General features: G+C 51.3%; 1 protein-coding gene across 1 annotated transcript in view; it reads right to left on the bottom strand.

The window, feature by feature from the left end:
* Positions 1–2,186: 2,186 nt before the first annotated feature.
* The window catches only part of LOC148641238 (ubiquitin-associated and SH3 domain-containing protein B-like), a 37,646-nt gene continuing 17,387 nt past the window's right edge, over positions 2,187–22,445 (bottom strand). The window contains exons 2-14 of the mRNA XM_088619549.1: positions 11,533–11,586; positions 10,883–11,069; positions 10,306–10,504; positions 9,552–9,721; positions 8,893–9,101; positions 7,990–8,125; positions 7,680–7,800; positions 7,152–7,274; positions 6,414–6,506; positions 6,138–6,282; positions 5,898–6,004; positions 5,503–5,612; positions 2,187–5,353 (exon numbers count right to left, since the gene is read on the bottom strand). Coding sequence (XP_088475675.1) covers positions 5,216–5,353; positions 5,503–5,612; positions 5,898–6,004; positions 6,138–6,282; positions 6,414–6,506; positions 7,152–7,274; positions 7,680–7,800; positions 7,990–8,125; positions 8,893–9,101; positions 9,552–9,721; positions 10,306–10,504; positions 10,883–11,069; positions 11,533–11,586 — 1,792 coding nt within the window. The 3' untranslated portion in view covers positions 2,187–5,215. The remainder of the gene's footprint in view (positions 5,354–5,502; positions 5,613–5,897; positions 6,005–6,137; positions 6,283–6,413; positions 6,507–7,151; positions 7,275–7,679; positions 7,801–7,989; positions 8,126–8,892; positions 9,102–9,551; positions 9,722–10,305; positions 10,505–10,882; positions 11,070–11,532; positions 11,587–22,445) is intronic.

Here is a 22,445-nt window from a genome sequence, read left to right as displayed (position 1 = left end):
GGATCTGTGATGACCAAGGAGTGAGGACTTCCTAGATCATCCAGGACAGTCTGACACCTCACCTGAATGACAGCGCCTCCTATAGCACAGTGCCCCTGGTCACCTGACTGGTGCAGAGCCACGGGCGCCGCATATTTATCCACCAACTCCGCATAGACGAAACACAGAAGCCAGAAGGTTTCACCCAGAGGACGCCCACCCCAGGCCTGACTGGACACAGCATTGCTGCGCTTCTCAGATCTGAACAGATCGGGCTGCCAAGTGGGACTGCTGCTTCCATCAGCTTACCAGAAGCAACAGAAAGATCCCGTTTTAAAAGCGCCACCTACACGAAAAACACGACTGCGGAGCTTTGGCATAACGGGACTGGGCTTTGGAGAACTGGCGCCGCCTGGTGGCGGCTTTTGGGATCTGCAAGCCGCCGAGACAGCTGTGCGCGCCGGACAAGCGCATCGGATGTTGAAGCTCCGAACACCGTCGTCCAATCGCGTCCCAGACCCGGGTGCGCTGGGACGGAGCCAGAGCCAATCGGCTGGGCAGAAGTCACAGACCACCCGCGGCCTCCCCAGCTGTTCCAGACAAAGAGACGCGGGGCTGAACCGGAGCCCGTAAGAAAAGCGCCGGAGTCGCCTTGCACTTTAGGAACGGGCCGTGTTGTCTGGCTCTCCCGGTGTCGCTTTGCACTCCTCCTTTTTTTTTCCAAACGATACCGCAGGAGCTCCGACATGCAGGGCTGCGGCCACACTGTGTTTATCATACCACGAGCACAAAGCACGCAAGCACGCAGTGCGCATAGCTGCTGCTGCAGAAGATCCCGCATGCTTTTCCTTTTGCTAGAGAGGCGTGACCCTAAGAATCTATAGAGTAACCATGTGTAGGGCACACCCGGCCCAGAGTGACCTGCTCCAAAATGAATACCCCGGCACTATCAGTGCTATGAGAGAGAAGGTACAGCCTGCTGTCTTTTTCAGCGCCACACCTCAATCGGCTGTTAGCCACAGGGATTCACAAATGATACATAACTACACCCTCTCTACGTCTCTGCGTCAGGCAGGTTTTACTCAGTGAAAAACGCAAGTACTTCCCTAATCTCTACAAGGATTACAGGGGTAAGAATGAATATTCGGTGCAGAGCAGACTTGCCTCAGTTCACAATGACCTTTGCTGAGACCTTTCAAATTGAACCCTGTCCTCTGGGGTTAGACTCTGTAGTGCCCTCCGGTGGTGAAATGGTGCATCCAACCAGCTGAGAAAGGAGCCGTTTCATTACTTTGAGTCTGTCCTGAGCTACAGTAGTAGTAGTGAGGCACCAAATTGACGCTTGTTAACGCTGCATTCGAAAAAAATGGGGGAATGTCTCCCCTTAGTGGACAATACTGGGAAGTGCAAGTGTCGTACCTGAATCTACCTGCTGCAGCTTTCGAGAAGTCAGCACCAGTTTAAATGACATTTGTTCTGAATTTGTAATTACAGCAGCATGAAGGTCTTTGTCATCTTAATGATGACGCTCATATTCAGCAATGGTTAAAAATGAATAAATCCTTCTGCTTTACAAGCTCAATAACATTAAGCTTATGTAACATTTAAGTAATGTTCATAAGGGCTACTCGAGAAACAGGCAGAGAAAGAGGAAAGAGTACAGACAGATGGCCTGATACTCAGAGACTGCATGTCTGGCCAGGACGTGGCACATATACACAGAAATTGAAAGCAAACAGACTCGGTCATCAGATTCTCTAAGATACTGGGTCTGCGAATCACGAAATCAGAAGCTGATTTCAGTATATTTTACTTTCCGTGTTTAAGGCTGAAAACAGAGAACGACTGTCTTGGTTGTGTCAGGGCCGACACTGGGTGTGGAACATTTTACGCCTGGCAAATTCACACAGGCGCAGAATTAAAAAAAAATGCGTTGTTGTTCTTCAGCTAAATTCACCCGCAAGCCTGTAGCTGTTAAATCCTCAGGCAACAAGAGCCTTTTAACTTCTCCTGAATGGTGAAAGAGATGAATGGAATTGCTCTCCTAGCAGTGCCACACCCTGCCAGCGCAAGGGAGAGGACAGGCTGTGCACCAGGAGCTGGCATCTCCAACAGCAATGGGGCCGACCAGCTGGTGAGCGCAGAGAGATGAATCCCAGTCCCTAACAGGGCTGCCAGGCAAGACACCAACACACCAACACACCACATGCCAATAAAACATTTATTCGCAAACATCATTTATATATTCCTGAAGCAGTAAATAATTTTAATAATAATAATAATAATAATAATAATAATTACTGAGGCAATTGATCTTTTGCAACAAAATAGTATACACATTCTTTAGAAACACATTTTTGACCTTTTTAATTGCATAAAAATGAAGACAATAATTTAAATACATAAAGCATGAATTCTTTTTCAAAGAAGAGGACTTTGTCAAGTAGAGACTTGCCTTGTATCAGCTTCGTGTTTTGCGTACGGTTTTAGTTTCGCTCGTTCACTGTGGCGCGTTTCTGGCCGGATACATGCAAAGCGCTGCAGAGCCTGGGGAGCTGCCTGGCTGACCCCAGGAGGAGCCAGGCTTCTGCTCTGCAGACAAGAGGACAGGAACCAGGAGGCGAAGGGGACGACAGGACAGAGGGCACACGCAGCCGTGAATGCGGGATGCCGATATTGACCGATACAGACGATGAAAACCACACCAGTGCAAGAGGGGTGCCTCTCTGTCTCGAAGAAACTCTTGAAAGAACAGACAGTCCAAGCTGGGTTTGCACGCCCAAGAGGAAGGAGAGCAGAGGCGAGACAGTGGTACAACAAGGCAGCCGGTCACTCGGAGTGGGGTTCCTCTCTCAGCTCTGGAGCAGAGTCCGTGCTGTGCAGCTTTTTTCCAGTGCTGAGGCAGGATCCTGTTCAGGCTGCTCAGCATTTCCTCGTTGTTCAGCTGGTGCAATCTTCCTATTTGAAAACTGGTTAGCGACCGCAGCCCACATCTCCCCTCGTGCTGTGTCACACCCCATGTATTAACGTTTGACCTCCTGCGAGCAGGACGCAGGTCACAGGAGGAGGCCTGCTGGCCCCATCGCTCGTGCAGACCGCAGAAGCGCCCCGAACCTTCCCGGGAGGAGCTCAGCGCATCAGCATCTGTGGGGCAGCCTGCCTTGCTGGACGCAGATCCTTGCGACTCTTAGTGTGAAGGAGGCATGTTATTCTCATGTCTCATCTGCCAGCACGTCGTTCCCTGAAGAAGCAGTGAGAGACGTTCAAGCTGCTCCATACACCTCAGTGGCCTCTTGGGAATTGCGTGCCCCATAACAGATATCCAATGTTTACTACAGTACATCACGCTACACGTGTGCTCCTGCATGGGGAAGCACAGTGAAGGCACGGTAAAATTAGAAACCTTTAAACTTCATGTCCCACTTAGAACCCTCTAATGGGACTGTGCTTGTTTTCCGCAAACCTGTGGCAAGCAAGGTGAATTTTGGCACCCTACGTTGACCTTTTCACATTTCAGAACAAACTGCAAGGACAACACACACTGTTGCAGTGCACAGAGAACAGCAGGGCATGATCCAGCCTCGGAGGTCAGACCGGGGATAAACTAGTGTAGGGAGCCACAGCCGGGTCCCTCTGAGCCCTCTGAGCCTGGAGGAAGCAGAAGCACCAGGCAGAGCGCGGAGCAGCAGGCTTGGAGCGCCCACCTTGCCATCGAGTAAGCTAACGACCTGAAGACACACTGACAGGGCAGACAGGCTAAATAAATAATCATATCTTTTGAAATATTTTAAACAATTTAAATCACTTGGGTTCCAGTGATGCTCTGAAATGCATCGGTTACACATTTTGAGATTAAGCAGATGTTTGCACCCCTGGCAGGAGGTGACCCCCTGGAAAAAGGCGGAGACCATCGGCAGGTACCAGGAGTGAAAACAGCCATCGCAAAGGAGGCAGTCCGTATCGCACCCTTTCTGAATGGCCGATGATGAAAAGCCAGGCCAGGTAAGCAGGACACCGGGCTACGCTGACGGTTATTGACTGTACTGTATGTGACCAGCAGTGGTTTACAGCTGCAGGTCAAGATGGTCACCCGCCTCGTCCACAGACAGCGCTCACTGGACCTCACGCCATGTGTAATGATGTAGGACTGGGTGTCACCAGGTCAACATGCGGTCAGCCAGGGACACGTCACCAGCCCGCAGTGGAAGTCCTGCTGCTGCACAGAATAATGCAATTTTCTGGGTATCTGTCTTCGTCAGCTCAAGTCAGATTGTAGTTTGTGCTTTTCAGGGCTCAGCTGCTTTCTACTCAGGTTAGGCTTTTAACTTTATAAATTGATTCGGTTTTAGGTAGGATACAGGTAGGGGCGTGCAATCAGGTTGATTCATTATTGTCCCTCCTCCTTGCATTTCATGTTTCTACTGATCCATCACAGGAGACGACTGGAGTCAGTTGTACGTGGAACAAAATCGTTAATCAGAGTTGCATGCACTGTGAGATTACTGCAGCTGCAGTGCCTTATCCTAACTGACTGTAAGCGCTGAACCATTTGCTGAACTGTGACATGGAATCATCCTGAGAGAGGACATTCCACTGGTCAAATGACAGCCCTGACACCAGGTGGCCACAACAACCAGCAAGCTCACGCCTGTTGCATGGGAATGAGCCCCAGATCTACCCACGCAAAGCCCTGTGTTGCTTCTGTGAAGACTGTGAGTCTGGCTGCGAGTCTGAGATGACCCTCCTGTTGGCCGACAGCCACAGGAGACACCCAGTGAAAGACTCAGACTAACAGCCACTGGATTTCACCTCGCAGGGCTGCAGCACTGACAGTGGGGGCGTTAACATGGGCTTCACCCAGGGGTGTCCGCAGTCGGTGCTGCAGCCCAGAACCCAGAATGGCTCCATAAACTCTTAGCTTCAGTGCTGCTCTCCATGCAGATGGAAAGTGTAGGACCTTCACCCAGCCTTTGCTTTAGTTACCACAAGTACAGAAGTGATTATGTGTACTGTATGTGTATATATATAACTGGACTACACTGCAAAATCGCCATGCTGTAGAGGTGTTCCCCTCTACAGTATATCTGTATATACATACACATATGGATACATTTCCACACAGCCTTAGTGGATGTCATGCCCTGACTGAGGTTTTGGCAAATACTGGGAGACTGGAACAGACAGGTGGACAGCAGGTGGCAGGAGCCTGGGAAGAGCTCGTGTGCGTGGTTCTGGGTCACTCCTGCAGCAGGGTCTCTCTCCAGTTGAAGCTGTGATTGGGTCCATGTGTCAAGGGCAGGATGGGGGGGTCAACCAGCTGCCACACCCCCGTGTCTCCCTGTTCCTCACAGGCGCAGAAGCCCAGGTAGGGGATCTGCAAGGCAGGAGGGAGGAGACACACCTCAGTCTCATCCTGGACACTGAGGCGGTGCTGCTGCAGCTCGTAGCCACAGGGTGGCGCTGTGTGAGCACTCTACAATCCCTGGCAGTAAAGACAGACAATCAGGGAAGATGCACACTGACCTTCCGCACCACCTGTACAAAGTCCTTGGAGTTCTGGGGACTCAGGCCCTGGATCTGGCGAGTGCAGGCCTCCAGGGAGGAAGCGTGTGCCACGATCAGTACGTTGTTACCTGCGGAGACCGGAGGGCACAGTGAGCGCTCACCTGTCACAGACACAGACCAGTCACAGGACAGACACGGCTGTTTGTCACTCAGAGAAGGCACACTTATAAAGCCCTCTGATTCAGATCTCTGTGATTTGTTTTGTCTAAATAACTGTTTGAAATCTGAGGATTATTTGTTTGCCCAGGATACTTGCTAATTATTCGACTGGTCTCTTCCCTTGCCCTGGTCTACTGCACACCGGGAAACAGACAGGACTGTCTCCCTGGAGGGACACGAATGGCAGCTCCTACCTTTGCCCTTGCAGTCGGACAGGATTTCCTTAGTCACTTGGAAACTGCGACTGATGTAAGTGTCATACGATTCAGAAACGCTCAGCTTGCTGATTGGAATATGAGGTCTGGGGACAGAGGGAAAGGCAGGTGAGAAGGTCTATATCTGAACAGGCGCAGTTGCCAACTTCGATGAACTCCCGTCTGTCGGGATGTTTCCAGCAGAGCGGCGCTGTGGCGGGGCCAGTCTGCAGCCCTCACCTGTACGCTGTGTCCACACTGAGGCTGGCGGCAGCCAGGTCGGCAGCAGGTATCCAGGCGGGCAGCGAGGTGCCCGACACCCACTTGGTCCACTCGAACAAGCCCGGCTCCACACGGATCTTCATTTTCCCCTCCTGCTGCAGCCCTGGGTGAGAGAGAGGCGTCACGTTAGACCAAGAGAATGGTCTTAACAGTAATCACCCGCAGCGATCTGAACCAGCGGGCCGGCGCTCTAGGGGCGTGTAGGAGTGAGGCGCCGGAGAGGAGCCTCTGTACCTCTGAGGATGTGGTGTGCAGTCTGGACGCAGCGCAGCGAGGGCGAGCAGTACACAAAGTCAATCACCGTGTTGCTCTCCAGCAGCGCCTCTCCTGCCACACAAGGGAAAGACAACTATTCTCAGCAGCGTCTCGCACAAGTCCTGCAAGCACTGAGACCCCCAGAGGGAAATGTTGGCCTTGTAGAGAGCTCCAGTATGGAGTGGGCAGGTTCTCATATTAGTCATGTCTGCCCTGGGCTTTTGCCAGAATCTCCCATCATCCCCAAGTACAGGTAATAGTTGTGGCATCAGGACTGCGTGACAGAGCCTTTGCCCATAGTGAAAACAGAATGTGCTATAAGCCTGTAAAAATGAGTAAGGAATACATAATAATAAAAATAATAACAACAAAAATAGACTTAGACTTATATAGCACTTTTCTGGACACTCCACTCAGAGCTCTTTACAGGTCATGGGGATCCCCTCCACCCCCACCAGTGTGTACCCCCACCTGGATGATGCTCCAGTCCTCTCCCCACACACCAGCTCTCAGTGGGGAGGAGAGCAGAGTGATGAGGCCAGTTCAGAGAGGGGGGTTATTAGGAGGCCATGACTGGGAAAGGCCAGGGGAGAACTTGGACAGGAAGGAGCTGGGTTCTCCAAAGCACACGCAGTGTCCAGTGGAGAGCCCCGGTGCGGTCAGCAGTCCGTGCAGGACAGGGTACAGGCCCCAGCGCTCAGCTGCACCATCGCTTACCCACGAGCCGAGCCTGTGTGGTTCCAAACACGGTGATGGGAGCGTCCTTGTCGTAGTCCCTGTAACCCCCAATCCTGGCGGGCAGGCCGGAGGGCATGTTCAGGTTCATGCGCACGTATCTGCCTGCTCAACACAGCAACACAACACAGCAGGTCAGGCAGGAGTCCTCCGTTCTGCTCAGGCCCCTCTCAAGAGAAAGAAAGGACTGTGCATCCTGGTATGTTTACCTTAATACACGCTACACAGTGTTTCATTCTTATTACATTGCTTTTTCATTTTTATTAACCCGACGTTTGTTTAGATTAGCCCGTACACTGGTGTTAATTTGTAGCCAGAAGGAGGCACTATATATAAACCCAAACTGAACAGAACTGAGTGGGAGTGCAATATCACCGCACAAATTTGAAGGTGCTCCTGTCTGGTCTTGAGGATTTCAGAGATTTATCAGGACCACTCTACCGGACTGAGGTTCTATGCCAGTGTTCTAGCTCCAGTGCAACAGTGGTCCTGCTCAGACTGGGCCCTCACCTTTGGCGTCGAAGCACTGGGAGAGCCAGTGTTTCCCAAACACCACGTCCACCCGCTCGCCATGGCGACAGACGAACAGGCAGCGCTTGGGCATTCGGGACTGGCTGTTCACCCTCAGGACCTGGAGCAGGAGCACAGCACAAGCAGGAGTAATAGTAGTAATTGTGCTCATATCCCATACTGAAGATAACCTTTTCTTTTTTCACAAGGTTAGCAGTGTGCCCTCTAGTGGCGATCATCAGTATTACATGACAGCTCAATACTGCTGTCCCATGCTCTGCTGTATTCTGCATGGCTCTGCACTACACACCTGCATTGGCTGACAGATTACACTGAGGGTGGGGGGCTCTCCCGGACCCGGCTCCTCCAGCATCCGGCCGTCCAGTAACCCGTCACACCCCCCGGCCGCGCCCGAGGGGGAGGCGCAGTTCAGGAAGGAGTGGGATCTGCGCACACAGACAGAGGAGAGTCACTACAGCACACCCTGTGCTCTCCATAGGCTGCCTGTGATGGATGTAGGGGCACGCTGTTTGTGGGGAGGCAGAGGGTGGCTACAGAGAGACAGAATCAATGATAATAATTCCTTACACTTACAGAGCGCTATTCTGGACTCTCCACTCAAAGCTCTTTACAGGACATGGGGATCCCCTCCACCACCACCAGTGTGTACCCCCACCTGGATGATGCTCCAGTCTGCTCCCCACACACCAGCTCTCAGTGGGGAGGAGAGCAGAGTGATGAGGCCAGTTCACAGACTATTAGGAGGCCATGATTGGGAAAGGCCAGGGGGGAAATTTGGCCAGGACACCGGGGTTACACCCCCACTCTTTTCGAGAAATGCCCTGGGGTTTTTAGAGAGAGTCAAGACCTCAGTTTTAAGGTCTTTTCACAGTATAGTGTCCCCGTCACTACACTGGGACCCACACAAATTGAGACAGAATTAAACACGTTTCTTACATTTGTGACCTGTCACAGACTCCAGGGGAGAAACTCACTCGGTCCCCAGCTGGCAGGAGGCCAACAGGGAAAGGGATTATTTCCGGAAGTCCAGTGCAGGGGCTCAGACAGACAGCTGAGGGGACAAAGCAGTGTCACCCTGTGAAAAGCATGTATCCGTGTGAGCATGTGTGGCCAATGTGGGACGATCCCAGCTTGAACCTCCCTCACAGGGGGACCTGAACGCGCTTGTGTGTCAGCATCAGCGCCAGCTCACCCGTGGAAGACCCAGGTGTCGCACTCGTCGGCCCTCATGATGTAGTTCTCGGGCAGCAGGCCGGACAGCCCCGAGCTCAGGGAGGTGCCATACACCCAGCCCTCACTGGTGCTGGTCTGCTCCACCGGGGACATGAAGATGAAGTCTCCAGGCACCAGCTCCAGCTCGTCCTCGTTCTGTGGGGCGTAGGGGTACATCACCCGCAAGGTCTAGAGGCACCAGAAAGAGAGAGAGTCATTGCACCTCCCAATGTACAAAACGACTCAAAGACCTATCTTCAGGTTCTCAGCGAAGAGAAATGAAATGCGCAACACTCATGGTGTTAAACATGAAGACCAGCCTGCAGATCTGCAGAAAATGGAATAAAAGCCTGGCAGCCCGACTGTGTTATGAATGGAGCTTTAACACAAGTACACCAGTGATGTCCCGAACAGACGGCCAGAAAGACAGCCTCAGGAAGTTTTGTTTGCTGGGAAGCTAACACTTTCAGAGTAACACGCAGATGAGTCTGAATGTTTACTCACACAAAACACAGAGGCTCCATCAGGGGAGGAGGAGCACGGGGGATCACTGGCGGGTGCCGAGCTTGGACGAGTTCACTCTGTTGCCTCACTCTTGTCTGTGTGCTACGCGCTCAGCGCTGCGTCAGTGGGGCTCACCTCGTGATTGGCGAAGCGGATGTCACGGGAGAACAGCACGGCCAGCCAGTCGCAGCCCAGGGAGACGTCGATGCCCTTGGACAGCTTCTCAAGGGCGGGCAGGTGGACGGTCTGGAAGTGGTAGGCCAGGGTGACATGCAGCTGCTTCTTATGGGGCTCCACGCGGACATCTGACCACACAGAGAGGGTGAGAGAACCAGAGAGACAGAGATTCATTGGCCTGAAGCACACCACACCACATTCCTGCCCTGTTTACAGCCAGCCTTCAGAGCAGAACTTCAGTCCTGACTTGGCTCAGACCTCACTAAGCAGCAGAGTCATTTTCATGACCAAATGCAAGGTCACCTCCTTAAAATTCACAATGTTGCCAAAATGAACAGGTTGTCAGTTTCCTTGGCGACCGAGGCTGAATGCCGCTTTCTTTCCTGACTTCAGAGCTTGGAAGAACAACATCCACCTACAGCCGAGTCTGCCTTGCCTGAGTTACTCTGACTTGAATGACCCCTCATCCCACAGATGCACAGAACTAACAGAAGCACAGGCCTGGAGATGGCGCAAGAGAAGAGTGCACATCTGGCCCGTCTGATCGGTTGTTGATCGGTCTGAGGACCTCATCCACCCTTTTCTTGAAAGAAACCAGTCTATCGACTGGGCACGTGGGCCCTTTTCACTAAGGGGCGTAACGCTCCTTGTAGGGCGGGGCGCTACTGAAAACATCGGGACCACCTCTCCACCACTGCGCCCACCCCCTCACCTGCTTTGCTGGCAGCCTCGGTGGCAAAATCTGCAGCAAACTTCTTCAGCACCTCGGCGCACTGCTCCTCCACGAAGAGGCCGATGAAGTTGGAGGAGGTGTAGAGCTCCAGGGGGAGGGGGCAGGGGAAGCGGCCTCTCCACTGACACACCGTGGACTGCAGCGCCTCACACAGGGCCTCCACCTTGCTGTCTGCACACTGCAACACAGCACGCCAAGTCAGACTGCGCCACCCGGCACCCAACACGCCCACTCCCACGGCCCCGCTGCTGCCTCTGTGGGCAGATGCAGAGGATTAAAAACAGACACTCGGCTTCCACTTTTCAGCAGAATCAGCACGGATTTAGAGAAGCAAGATATTCTGGTGTCTTCACCCCGCTTACCGGGTTAGAGGAAGGAAGCCCTCACGCTCAAATAACGATTCCGCTCTGACACTAGACAGCTCCGGTTACTAACGCTTGAACTGGATGGCCACAGCCTGTGAATCCAGATCCACTGTGTGCAGGCCGTGGGGGCCTGGTGCTGTATAAAGACCCATGTTTTGCTGTGTTGGTGGCTCTGTGCTGGGGTGTCTCACCATGAAGAACTGGCACAGCGTGATGTGGGGGAAGATGTTGTGGGCCTTGTTCTTGCCGCAGGTGAGCCGGGACTGCTGCCAGAAGTGGGAGAGCTGGTGCAGCAGGGGACCACTGGGGCGCAGGTACAGCACGTACTCCCGGGGCAGGGGGTCGTCCAGGAAGGGATCGTCGACATGGGAGAACAGCCTGGGAGCACACAGCGCAGTCAGACCAGCACACTGCTGCGCAGCTGCGAAACCGAGACTCTGACATTCTGGCCTGTACCGTACACAAGGTGACTTCGCGTTTTTCATGGTAGCCGGGAACTTGTGCACTTGTTAACAGCACAAAAAAAGAGAAGAACAACTGATGACTGGAGGTGATATCGTGAAGGTTTCTACACAAGATTATCTGGTAACTTGTGTTCTGACTGCTGTGTTCTGAGTATGTCCACACAAAGGCAGCGTACTGCAGTGTACAAACTGTCTCGATCAGGGGACAGGGGTGTCCTGCTGTGGACATCAATACCCACTGTACAGAGCACTGCTATATTAAAATCTCTTGATTGCCATTAGCTTTCAGCCTTCTGCCTCAGCATCTTCATCAGTCCCTGTCTCATCACTTTCAGGGATGTCAGTATGGTTGGATGTGTGGGGCAGAAGATACTCACCAGTCACAGGCAGCCTGGACACTCCTGCCTCCTGTCGACACCAGAGCCTTCTGCCTGCAGAGCACAGAGAGAGAGGGAGAGTCATGTCACCTGCATCCTGCTTCCTGTTCCCCCACAAGATGTCAATGTCAATGGAGCCAAAGTATATCAGTCCTATTCTCCCAACTAACACATTGATAAACTAACTGACATACTGATGGACTGACAGACTGATTGACACACTGATAAACTGACACACTGACTGACTGACACACTGACTGACTGACTGACTGACTGACTGACTGACTGACTGACTGACTGACTGACTGACTGACTGACTGACTGACTGACTGACTGACTGACTGACTGACTGACTGACTGACAGGAGTGCAAGTTAAACCTCTGACAGGGCTGGTTAGCACAGTGTCTCTGCCTCACACACAGTCAGGCCACAGGCGGCAGACACACAGGTGTCCCTCTGAGACTCATTAACACTGCTGCGCCTCTCACGCTGAAACCAGCACAGTGGCAGAAAGGCCACACACGACAAGGGGCTTCTCAGCTCGTCTTCCTCCACAAGCTGCTGACCCCCAGCTGGCCAGTCTTACTGCAGAGCGCTAGGAAGAGGGCAGCAGAGCAGTGAGAGAGCAAATACAAGGTTATGTAGGAGGCTAAAAAAACCCTGAAGAAGGAAACAGCAAACACCATTACTGTCTTAACTGAGTTCACTATATTGCAGACTGAGAGGTTCACTGTGTCTTTTGTCTTGTTTCACATCCACAGAGCTCCGCATTTTAACACTGTGCGTTTGCAACATTTTTAAGCCCCAAATACATGATTATATCTAAGTGTGAAATATTTTTCACACTTGTAGCAGCACGCAGTAGGCAAATATGTTTCTGTGCAAACGTTGCCACAGTGAGGCAGTCAGTACAGCCAGAGCTTCATCCACCCAGCTGTGCCACCTTCACACACACCTACACAGCAACTGCTCCTGGAGAAAAGTCTGCGGCTTCTCTGCCTCAGAAAAACACTCTCTCACACGTGTGCGCGCGCACACGCGCAACACACACACACACACACACACACACACACACACACACACACACACACAGCACGAAGAATCAGGGCTTATCGAATTATCTCATTAAGTCTGCTGTGCCTGGGCGTCACAAACTGTCTTCCCCAGACAAATTAGTGCAGAGAAGCAGCTCGTTAGCTGCAGGTCGCCAGACAGTGGAGCCGGGGGCCAGTGGGCAGAGAGTAACGCAGTGCACTGCGGCGCACGCTTCCACGAGTAACCAGTATCGGAGATTTCTGTTCATTTGAACAGGCAGAAAAATGCCAGAAAAATAATCTGCATCTGCAGAAAAGGAAGGGGGTTCTGTAGATGTCCGCCTCCTCAGCTCCAATGCAGTTCTGTGGTATGGCCCCTCAGCTCTCTTCACGCCACCCCCGCACACAGCCTCTCGTGGACAGACGCGGAGCGGCGCAGCACGAGCACACAGACATCCGCACACCTGCGTGCTCAGGACACCACCACCACTCCCCCTTCATACACACAGAGATTCTGCTCAGCCTCCTCTGCTGCCTGGAGGCTTTCTTAAGGAGAGATGGGGATTTAATTCCACTTAATTAGTGCGCCGAAATGGTGTCTTTTTTTCTCATTTGCAAATTAGGCTTTCATGTCTCATGAGCGGTAGTCATATGGCGGGTAATGGAACCATTATTTAACTCTTGATCGTTATTCTATAACGTATAAGAAAGAGAAGAAAAAAAAAAGAGTCTGTCCTGGGCGTCCTCTTCAGTCCTGACACCTTCTCTAAGAGCTTGGCATTGTATCTGTGCTGCACACTGTCAAGCTGCTTAGTTAAAATAAAACACAGCACCTGTGCCTGTCAAAGAGATCCTAATACATGTACTTTAGCCATAAACTAAATAATGACCTGAAAAATAGTATTTTTTTAAGTAACAGATCACTTTCACTAAGTAACCAGTAAGCCCAGGGAGGCTGAGATCACTAGGGTTGAGCCCCATGTTTGCATCACTTTGGGGACATGAGGCATAACCAGTAGTGAGTGTGCAACTAGGGTAGACCAGGATGGCCAAAACTAACACCAGTCAGGAGACGGGCAAAGAAATGACACTGGCGTCCTCCACGCCTGCTCACAGAGACACAGAGGCTCACTGGAGTCAGCTCACAGCACATTCTGGTGTTGGCGTGACTGAGCTGCGAGGGAGTTCTAGTCTGCTAATTGACCATCTGTTCCCCAGCTGATAGAGTTCTCTCTGGTTTTGGTTTTCCTGTCTATAATATATAAAGTGGCGGGGGAAACTTTCACCAGTCTGATGGAGTTTCACTTCAAGAGAGTCTATTCCTAGTGGTGATCAGAGGGCTGGCTTCCCGTACCTGATTAAGCTCTGAGCAGAGACTGCAAGCGCTGCTCGCATGGCGCTGAGCCAGGCCTGCGGATGTCACACAGCTTCAGAACCTTTGGAAACACTGGACCTCTCAGAAACAAAGGATGAATTCTACATGTCTTTGGTCATTATTTAACCTCAGACCTTTTGCGGTAAAACATGCACTCCTGAGAATCAAAAACGGAAATATAATACTCAGTGATGTAGTGCCAAAAAACATGTAGTGCTAAAAAACAATAAAACAGTTAATAAGGTTGACTGAAAGCAACCCCTAGGGCCAAGCACAACACTACCATCTACAGCCACAGTTTTATAAAAAACTCAAACACAAGACTTAGGATTGGTTATCATCAAAACCCACATTACATTAATTCACACAGTCCCATAAGTGGCAGGACCCAAATCACTAAAGAAGTGACCTACTTCTCCTGAAGACACACAGTAATCCAATCTTCCTAATTATCATTCCTTAATTGTTGCAGTTTAGGGCTCAATGGTATTGAATGTAGTTCAAGGCCAAAGTAAGAAAGCAAAAGGAGGAAACAGATGGGAGACAAGGCCTGAGCTATACTGATGAAGAGGCAGAATAAACACACAATAACCAGCAAGACACACTCAACACCCAATGCTGTCTATACACACAGACGCCAGTGGCTGGCAGAGCCCGGAACAGCTCAGACTGGTCTCGGGGAACTGGAGCACGCACAGTGCAGTCCTTCGCACCCAGGGGACAGCAGTGGCCGGTGTCTGCTAGTGCAGATTTGACTTGTGTCCTGTCCTGTTCGGTGTGGTATTGCGTGACGCTGCTGCCTTGCTGGCTAATAACCTCCAGCAGACAGGTACTGGAAAGAGGAAAGAGCAGGGGAAGTGATCTCGTGAGGAGGAACACCAGCCTCCCCGGATACACACAGAGGGGAGTTTCATGGAAGTGCCAGAGTGCGTATCAGACTCCGTCACAACTTTCTGTTGGGGTATCTGCGGTGAGTCACGGCCACACTCAGTACTTTTACATTTGAATGACATTGCTTGACTCCTTTATTCAGGCAGCATGGTGGCGCAGGGCTCAGTGCTGCTGCTTCGCAGCGCTGGGGCCTGGCTCACGTCCAGACCTGGAGTGCATGTTCTCCCTTTGTTCACATGGGTTTCATCCCGGGTGCCTTCCGCAGGACAAAAATGTACTGCTAAACGTATTGCCTTCTGGGAAAAAGGGCCCTGGTGTGAGCGAGTTTAGGTCTGTGTGTGTCCTGCAATGGACCGGCATCCCATCCAGGGTGCATCCTCGTGCCCGCTGCTTGCTGGGATAGACTCTGGCTCCCCCAATGGAAGACTGGAAGAAGTAGTTAGAAAATGGATGGAAAGATGTATTTGACAATAAATCACAAAATACGTCTGCACAGCAGATAAGAGGAGCTTGACAAACAGTCATTTCTAAACACAACAAAACGCTAACACAAATCTTTCTTTCAATGCAAAATGCACATCAGCGATTCCTCCGATTCTCAAACCAGCCTCGTCTGCTAAACCACCTGTGCGGGTGGAGCTGCCATCGTCTGTTCGGAGGCACCAGAGACATCAGCACATCCTACCATCTCCAGCTTTGTGGCGAAGAGCAGCTACATAGACACTCTCTTCTGTCTCACTAAATTAATAATCCAAAACATTGTTCTGATTCTAGACATTTAGTAAAAATGTTATCCTTAGTGGCTTACAGAGAACAGGGCAGGTGTCTCTAACTCCAGTCCTCTGGGTCAAGAGAATCCAACAGGTTTTCTATGTCTGACCCATCATTCTCCCTGACAATGCAAAATCGGAGACACATACTACAATCCTGTTCTTATCGAAACAGTACCTCCACTGCAAAACTACCTCATATCAGCTTTCGAGCTGTCTCCCTCCACAGCAAGCCATTCTTTAGTCAATAAGAAATCAATTAAAAGGGCCTAACCGCAGACATTGCAGCCCACATAGAGATTTCAGACACTCCCTTTTATTCAGTATTTAGGAACAGTGTAAATCCATCAATTGCTTTGTTTCTGGTCTGAAATCTCCTCTTCCGTCTGTGAACATTGACAGATATCCATTGTGGAAGCCCTGACATGGACAGTCAAATTCCCAGTGATTCCAGTGGAAAATTAAAATGTTTGACAATGAACCCTTTGTGCTGCCAACGGGGAGGAGTACCACTCAACTGAACATGATCCCTCCGTTACTGTGCACTGTGCAACTGCAAACCTATTCCCCCACCTCATCTCCTGCAGTGCAGCTTCTGTCAAGCCTTTCCAGAGGTGGGATTCACATCAAGAAAAGAATGAAAAGGCAGAGGGAGGAAGTGAATGGGAAGCAGGTTTAAGCCAGCAGCAGCGACGTCATTAATGACTCTTCCAGCACTGGGTGTTGAGTGTGTGTGTGTGTGTGTGTTGATGAAACTGCCAGTCTTAGCTACACTGCACGTGTCTCACATGCACACACTTGAACTGAATAATTTCCGTGCCAAATAGCCCTATGGAAGGAGCCTTCTCTGAATCAGCTGAACTCCCATTAGTACCATAATAACAAGTCCTGACAATCTGATTACGGTGGATTCTCTACATTAACTCCCTGTGTGCAGACCTGTTGTGAACCGACACACAGCCCTAAGCAGCAAAGGAAGGAGGGCCTGCCCGTGAGAGGGCGTCTTTCCAGACTGTGTTTAAATCCAGGAGTGGGACCTCGTATGGGTCACAGACTTCCTGTCCTACAGCAGCTGCAAAGTGTGAGCAGTGAGAGTTCAGACAGGCCGGCCTTGCCTTGCTAGTTATGGAAACGCCAGCGCACTGTGTTCCTAGACTCCAGCAAACCAGGTGTTACATTGTCCAAAAGTGCATGTCTTCTTTACAGATCACCAGACGTGCTGTTCTGTTCTGCTCATGTGCTCTCTCACCTTAGCCTGAGCACAGAGATTGCAGGAAATTGCATACCACCTCCTTCATCAATAGGTGTCCCTCCTGCCCCTCCTGGGAGTCTAGTTTCTAAACTCAGTGGAAGGGGAACTCCAAACCATTCCATTGGAATCTCTCTGCGATTCAGTCCTCCTCAGGCTCACACTGCTGAAGTGTGGCAGGAGCCATTTTAGAGGCTGACCTCATTAGGGCCACTGTAACACAGCAACATGAGCGCAGCTGGTACTATACAGAGTGATAGTCTCCACGGTGAACCAGACAGACACCTCCGATGCGAGCTGCTAATTAACGCTAACAATGATGACCTCTTCAGGTACAGGCTCTTCCAAACACGCATGACAGAAAGATACCAAAGCCTGGTAGATAGAGATAGAAACCCTGTGATATCAGAGCTTCTGCAGACCTTCAGGCATTGCACTAAGTTCAAGATTGTTTGGATAAATGTTGTTTCTTACCTTCAGCAATGCCTAGCAGAATGTTCTAAGGCAATGCAATAACAACATTAGTGATCCTCTAATGACAGGAGTGTTTTGTAGTTCAAAGCGAAGGAGCAACACTAGTGTATATGTTTCTAGAAATTAACTGGTGACACTGTAGCTACACTTCATTTCACAGATCCGGCAGAGAAGTGCCTTTTTTATCTGTATTGTCTGGTGTGCTACTGATCCCTTTTTTATCTGTATTGTCTGGTGTGCTACTTACCAGTTTCTGGTAGAACTGGTGTATCAGTACTAACTGGGGTGACTAGAAAATCTAATTCTGAACTTGTTTATTCAGTTTAATTCACCGCTGTGTTTCCTTAGGTTTCCAGGTGGTCCTTCCTGTCAGTTTCTCACTGCGACATCGCCTTGTTATTTCCATAACCACATTTAAGCAGACACGACATTTCCACACGCCGACTATCAAAACGCCTGACGTGTCACCTGTCAGTAGAGGGGGATGGCTGGGTTAGTCTTCAAAGAAAGCTGCAGCCGTCTTCCAGACACTGCAGTGGAACTGTAACAGCAGCACATGTGGGAGTGAGCAATAGATTCCCCCTCCCAACAGCTGTGAGAATAAGCACTCATGATATGCAGATTAGGAGGCCAGGCCGCTGTCTTCGCAGTGTGAACCATCTTCAGAAGATAAGTAAAGTTTCCAGTAACAGCACCACAAGCAAACAAATTGTGCAATATCAAAATGTTAGTTCCAAAACTGTGAGACATTTCTAACCACGTAGCTTATGACCGATTTAGATACATGAAAAATAAACAGAATACTTAGAAAACCTTGCTCTACGTCTCCCCTATCATGTCCCCCTCCCCACACAAAGACACCCAGAGCACAGCTGTGCAAGACAGAGAAAGTGTCTTACATTCCAGTCCACTCCCGTACAGTGGAAACGAACAATCAACAAGAAGCTGGTTCAAATAAGCTAAAACAACCACCTGCTTTTGCTCTAGGGACTACATATAGGCTGGCTGCAAGTCACACTAATAATTAAACTAATATTTAAACACTGAGCAGCACTGGCACCGTGAAAAAAGCTGGGGTTTCGAAAGTAGAGACATGGCTACGGTGAAAACGGCCCCTTCTGCACCACTCGCTCTGACCATTAAATGGAGGTCCCGCAGCCATAGTAAACACACAAGATGGGTCAGTTTATTTTATAAGAAAATGCTTGCGACCTCTGGTTCTGGTGTTTTTTTCCCTATTTTATATTTGTTCGTCTGGCGAATGAATTTTCATGCAGTGTGCCCTACTCTTGTCATCCTAGGAGGATCCTAGGAGAATGAGAGGAAGAAGCATGAAACAGGGAGACCCAGGGAAACCCCAGACGCCGCAGGAGATAAGAGGGACTCATGCTGGCAGTCTGGATGGGAGGGGTCATCAGGCAACCATCTACAACGAGCCCAGAAAGTTCACTAGGGCCTGAGGACATCAGTAGTGTAAGCAAGACAATATAGGAGTCTTGAGTGGACAAATTGCCCAGTCACTTTGAAAGATCCTTCAGCGTCCCAGCTGAACAGCTGCACAGGCCCAGCGTCCCCTCTCATCTGTCTGCTTGGTACCAGCGTGTGGGTTACCGCGCGGGAATCTGAGCGAGAGCCAGGGGTCACAGGAGCAGCTTGCGAGGCAGCACGGGGGCCCCCCACTCACAGGCAGCTCGCATCCAGCTCGGAGACCCCCTCAGCTTCGTTTTCCTGGCCTCCCCTTCGCCTTATAGAACAAACCAAAAACCACGTTCCTCTTTCTTTTCTGCTGACCTTTCCATCCTCTCTCTCTTTTGCTGCCGCTCAGCAGAAGAAGGGCTGTATCTTGCAGAACCTCGGTCGCTGACATGGCACCTGAGCCTGGCTTTGCTGGAACAGGGTTCTCCACAAGGAGATCTCCCTGGCACGACACAGCTCTTGGTGCACATTCTTCTCGGAGCAGGTAAGACACTAGAAATATCACAACCTGATGGGGAGCTTAGGACGGTCTGTGCCTGTGTCTGGTTATGAAATGTGCATCATTTCAAGTCAGAATAGGGTTCTCATTTGAAGACAGAGCTGTGAAGGTTCAGAAGCCACCTGGCAAGTCAGAGCTGTAACCTTGAGCTCAGAGCAGAAATAGTCTGGTTGGTTTTGATGAGCGAATCCAGCCCTTGGACATCTCCAGGAGAGGAGTGACATCGTGTGGCTGTGCAGATTTACTTGCATCTGCTTTTGCGACTGTGTCTGTGACAGCGCTTGTGTGTATTTGTGTGCATGCAATTCAGAGACAAAAGAGCCTGGTGCCAAACTGCCAGTTTCCAGAGTGTAGGGCGTTTCCAGTTCAGGTTTGGGCATCACCCTTAGTGTGTTCCTGCACCTCCAGGTGCTCAGCTCTTCAGTGATATGACAAGCCCAGGCTGTCTTACAGCATCTGACTAAATGACATGCTCATTGTGTGAGACCTCGCCCCTCATCAAGATAAAGCGAGAGAGCCGTCCTGCCGAGGAGCGCTCCACCGTGGGGACAGCAGCTTGTGTTTGTCGAGTCTGAAACGCTTTCTGACGTCGTGAAGCTGTTTGAGACCTGGAACCACAAATGTAACAGGAAACAATAGCTCACTCTTCCAGAAACCTGCACAGAACGTGTTTCAGACCTTTTTCCTGCTCTAGATGTTTGTTTCTCACTCATTCAAAGAAGGCAGACCAGCCTTCAGCAGTCAGCCTGTCATAGAAGGAACAGGAAGGAAGGACGAGCCACACAAATACGCCCCTGGCCCAGGGCACGTGAGGCTTTATGACACAGTCAAAGCCACAAGGCCCATTGCTGTCCTCTGGCTGATGATTGCTGTCTCAAGGTCACCCCAGAGTGCCCAAGACACACAGCACTTTGGCATTAAATCCACAACACCAGACAGGCTGATGACAGTCTGGTCTAGACAACCCAATGAGAAACGTTGCCATAACAATGGTTACTACTGAAGAGGCCAAGCAGGCAACCGCAACAAGTGAGTCTGTTAACTGCTGGGCCTCATTATAAAAACCTGGCAGCTTATAGCTCATTATTCAACCTGTGCATAAAAGTAGCTGATCTTTGACAGACACAAGGAAATGAAACACAAATTCCAAAAAATGTGGCAGCCCTTTAGCTCAGACAATTTGGCCTCTCACTCTGACCCTCAGATTACAGACACACTCTCCACACTCACTGCCCCCACTGCACAGACACAGCCCCCACAGTCACTGTCCCCACTGCACAGACACACTCTCCACATTCACTGTCCCCACTGCACAGACACAATCTCCACACTCACTGTCCCCACTGCACAGACACAGCCCCCACAGTCACTGTCCCCACTGCACAGACACACTCTCCACACTCACTGTCCCCACTGCACAGACACACTCTCCACACTCACTGTCCCCACTGCACAGACACACTCTCCACACTCACTGTCCCCACTGCACAGACACACTCTCCACACTCACTGCCCCCACTGCACAGACACACTCTCCACACTCACTGTCCCCACTGCACAGACACACTCTCCACACTCACTGTCCCCACTGCACAGACACACTCTCCACACTCACTGTCCCCACTGCACAGACACACTCTCCACACTCACTGTCCCCACTGCACAGACACACTCTCCACACTCACTGTCCCCACTGCACAGACACACTCTCCACACTCACTGTCCCCACTGCACAGACACACTCTCCACACTCACTGTCCCCACTGCACAGACACACTCTCACACTCACTGTCCCCACTGCACAGACACACTCTCACACTCACTGTCCCCACTGCACAGACACACTCTCACACTCACTGTCCCCACTGCACAGACACACTCTCCACACTCACTGTCCCCACTGCACAGACACACTCTCACACTCACTGCCCCCACTGCACAGACACAGCCCCCACACTCACTGTCCCCACTGCACAGACACACTCTCCACACTCACTGTCCCCACTGCACAGACACACTCTCCACACTCACTGTCCCCACTGCACAGACACACTCTCCACACTCACTGTCCCCACTGCACAGACACACTCTCCACACTCACTGCCCCCACTGCACAGACACACTCTCCACACTCACTGTCCCCACTGCACAGACACACTCTCCACACTCACTGTCCCCACTGCACAGACACACTGTCCACACTCACTGTCCCCACTGCACAGACACACTCTCCACACTCACTGTCCCCACTGCACAGACACACTCTCCACACTCACTGTCCCCACTGCACAGACACACTCTCCACACTCACTGTCCCCACTGCACAGACACACTCTCCACACTCACTGCCCCCACTGCACAGACACACTCTCCACACTCACTGTCCCCACTGCACAGACACACTCTCCACACTCACTGTCCCCACTGCACAGACACACTCTCCACACTCACTGTCCCCACTGCACAGACACACTCTCCACACTCACTGTCCCCACTGCACAGACACACTCTCCACACTCACTGTCCCCACTGCACAGACACAGCCCCCACACTCACTGTCCCCACTGCACAGACACACTCTCCACACTCACTGCCCCCACTGCACAGACACACTCTCCACACTCACTGTCCCCACTGCACAGACACACTCTCCACACTCACTGTCCCCACTGCACAGACACACTCTCCACACTCACTGTCCCCACTGCACAGACACACTCTCCACACTCACTGTCCCCACTGCACAGACACACTCTCCACACTCACTGTCCCCACTGCACAGACACACTCTCCACACTCACTGCCCCCACTACACAGACACACTCTCCACACTCACTGCCCCCACTGCACAGACACACTCTCCACACTCACTGTCCCCACTGCACAGACACACTCTCCACACTCACTGTCCCCACTGCACAGACACACTCTCCACACTCACTGCCCCCACTGCACAGACACACTCTCCACACTCACTGCCCCCACTACACAGACACACTCTCCACACTCACTGTCCCCACTGCACAGACACAGCCCCCACACTCACTGTCCCCACTGCACAGACACACTCTCCACACTCACTGTCCCCACTGCACAGACACAGCCCCCACAGTCACTGCCCCCACTGCACAGACACACTCTCCA

The sequence above is a fragment of the Lepisosteus platostomus genome, chromosome 25, assembly GCF_059453375.1.
Source record: "Lepisosteus platostomus isolate fLepPlt1 chromosome 25, fLepPlt1.hap1, whole genome shotgun sequence".
NCBI lineage: Eukaryota > Metazoa > Chordata > Actinopteri > Semionotiformes > Lepisosteidae > Lepisosteus > Lepisosteus platostomus.
Note: the sequence above shows the minus strand (reverse complement) of the source record. Positions and strands in the feature narration are given on the sequence as shown.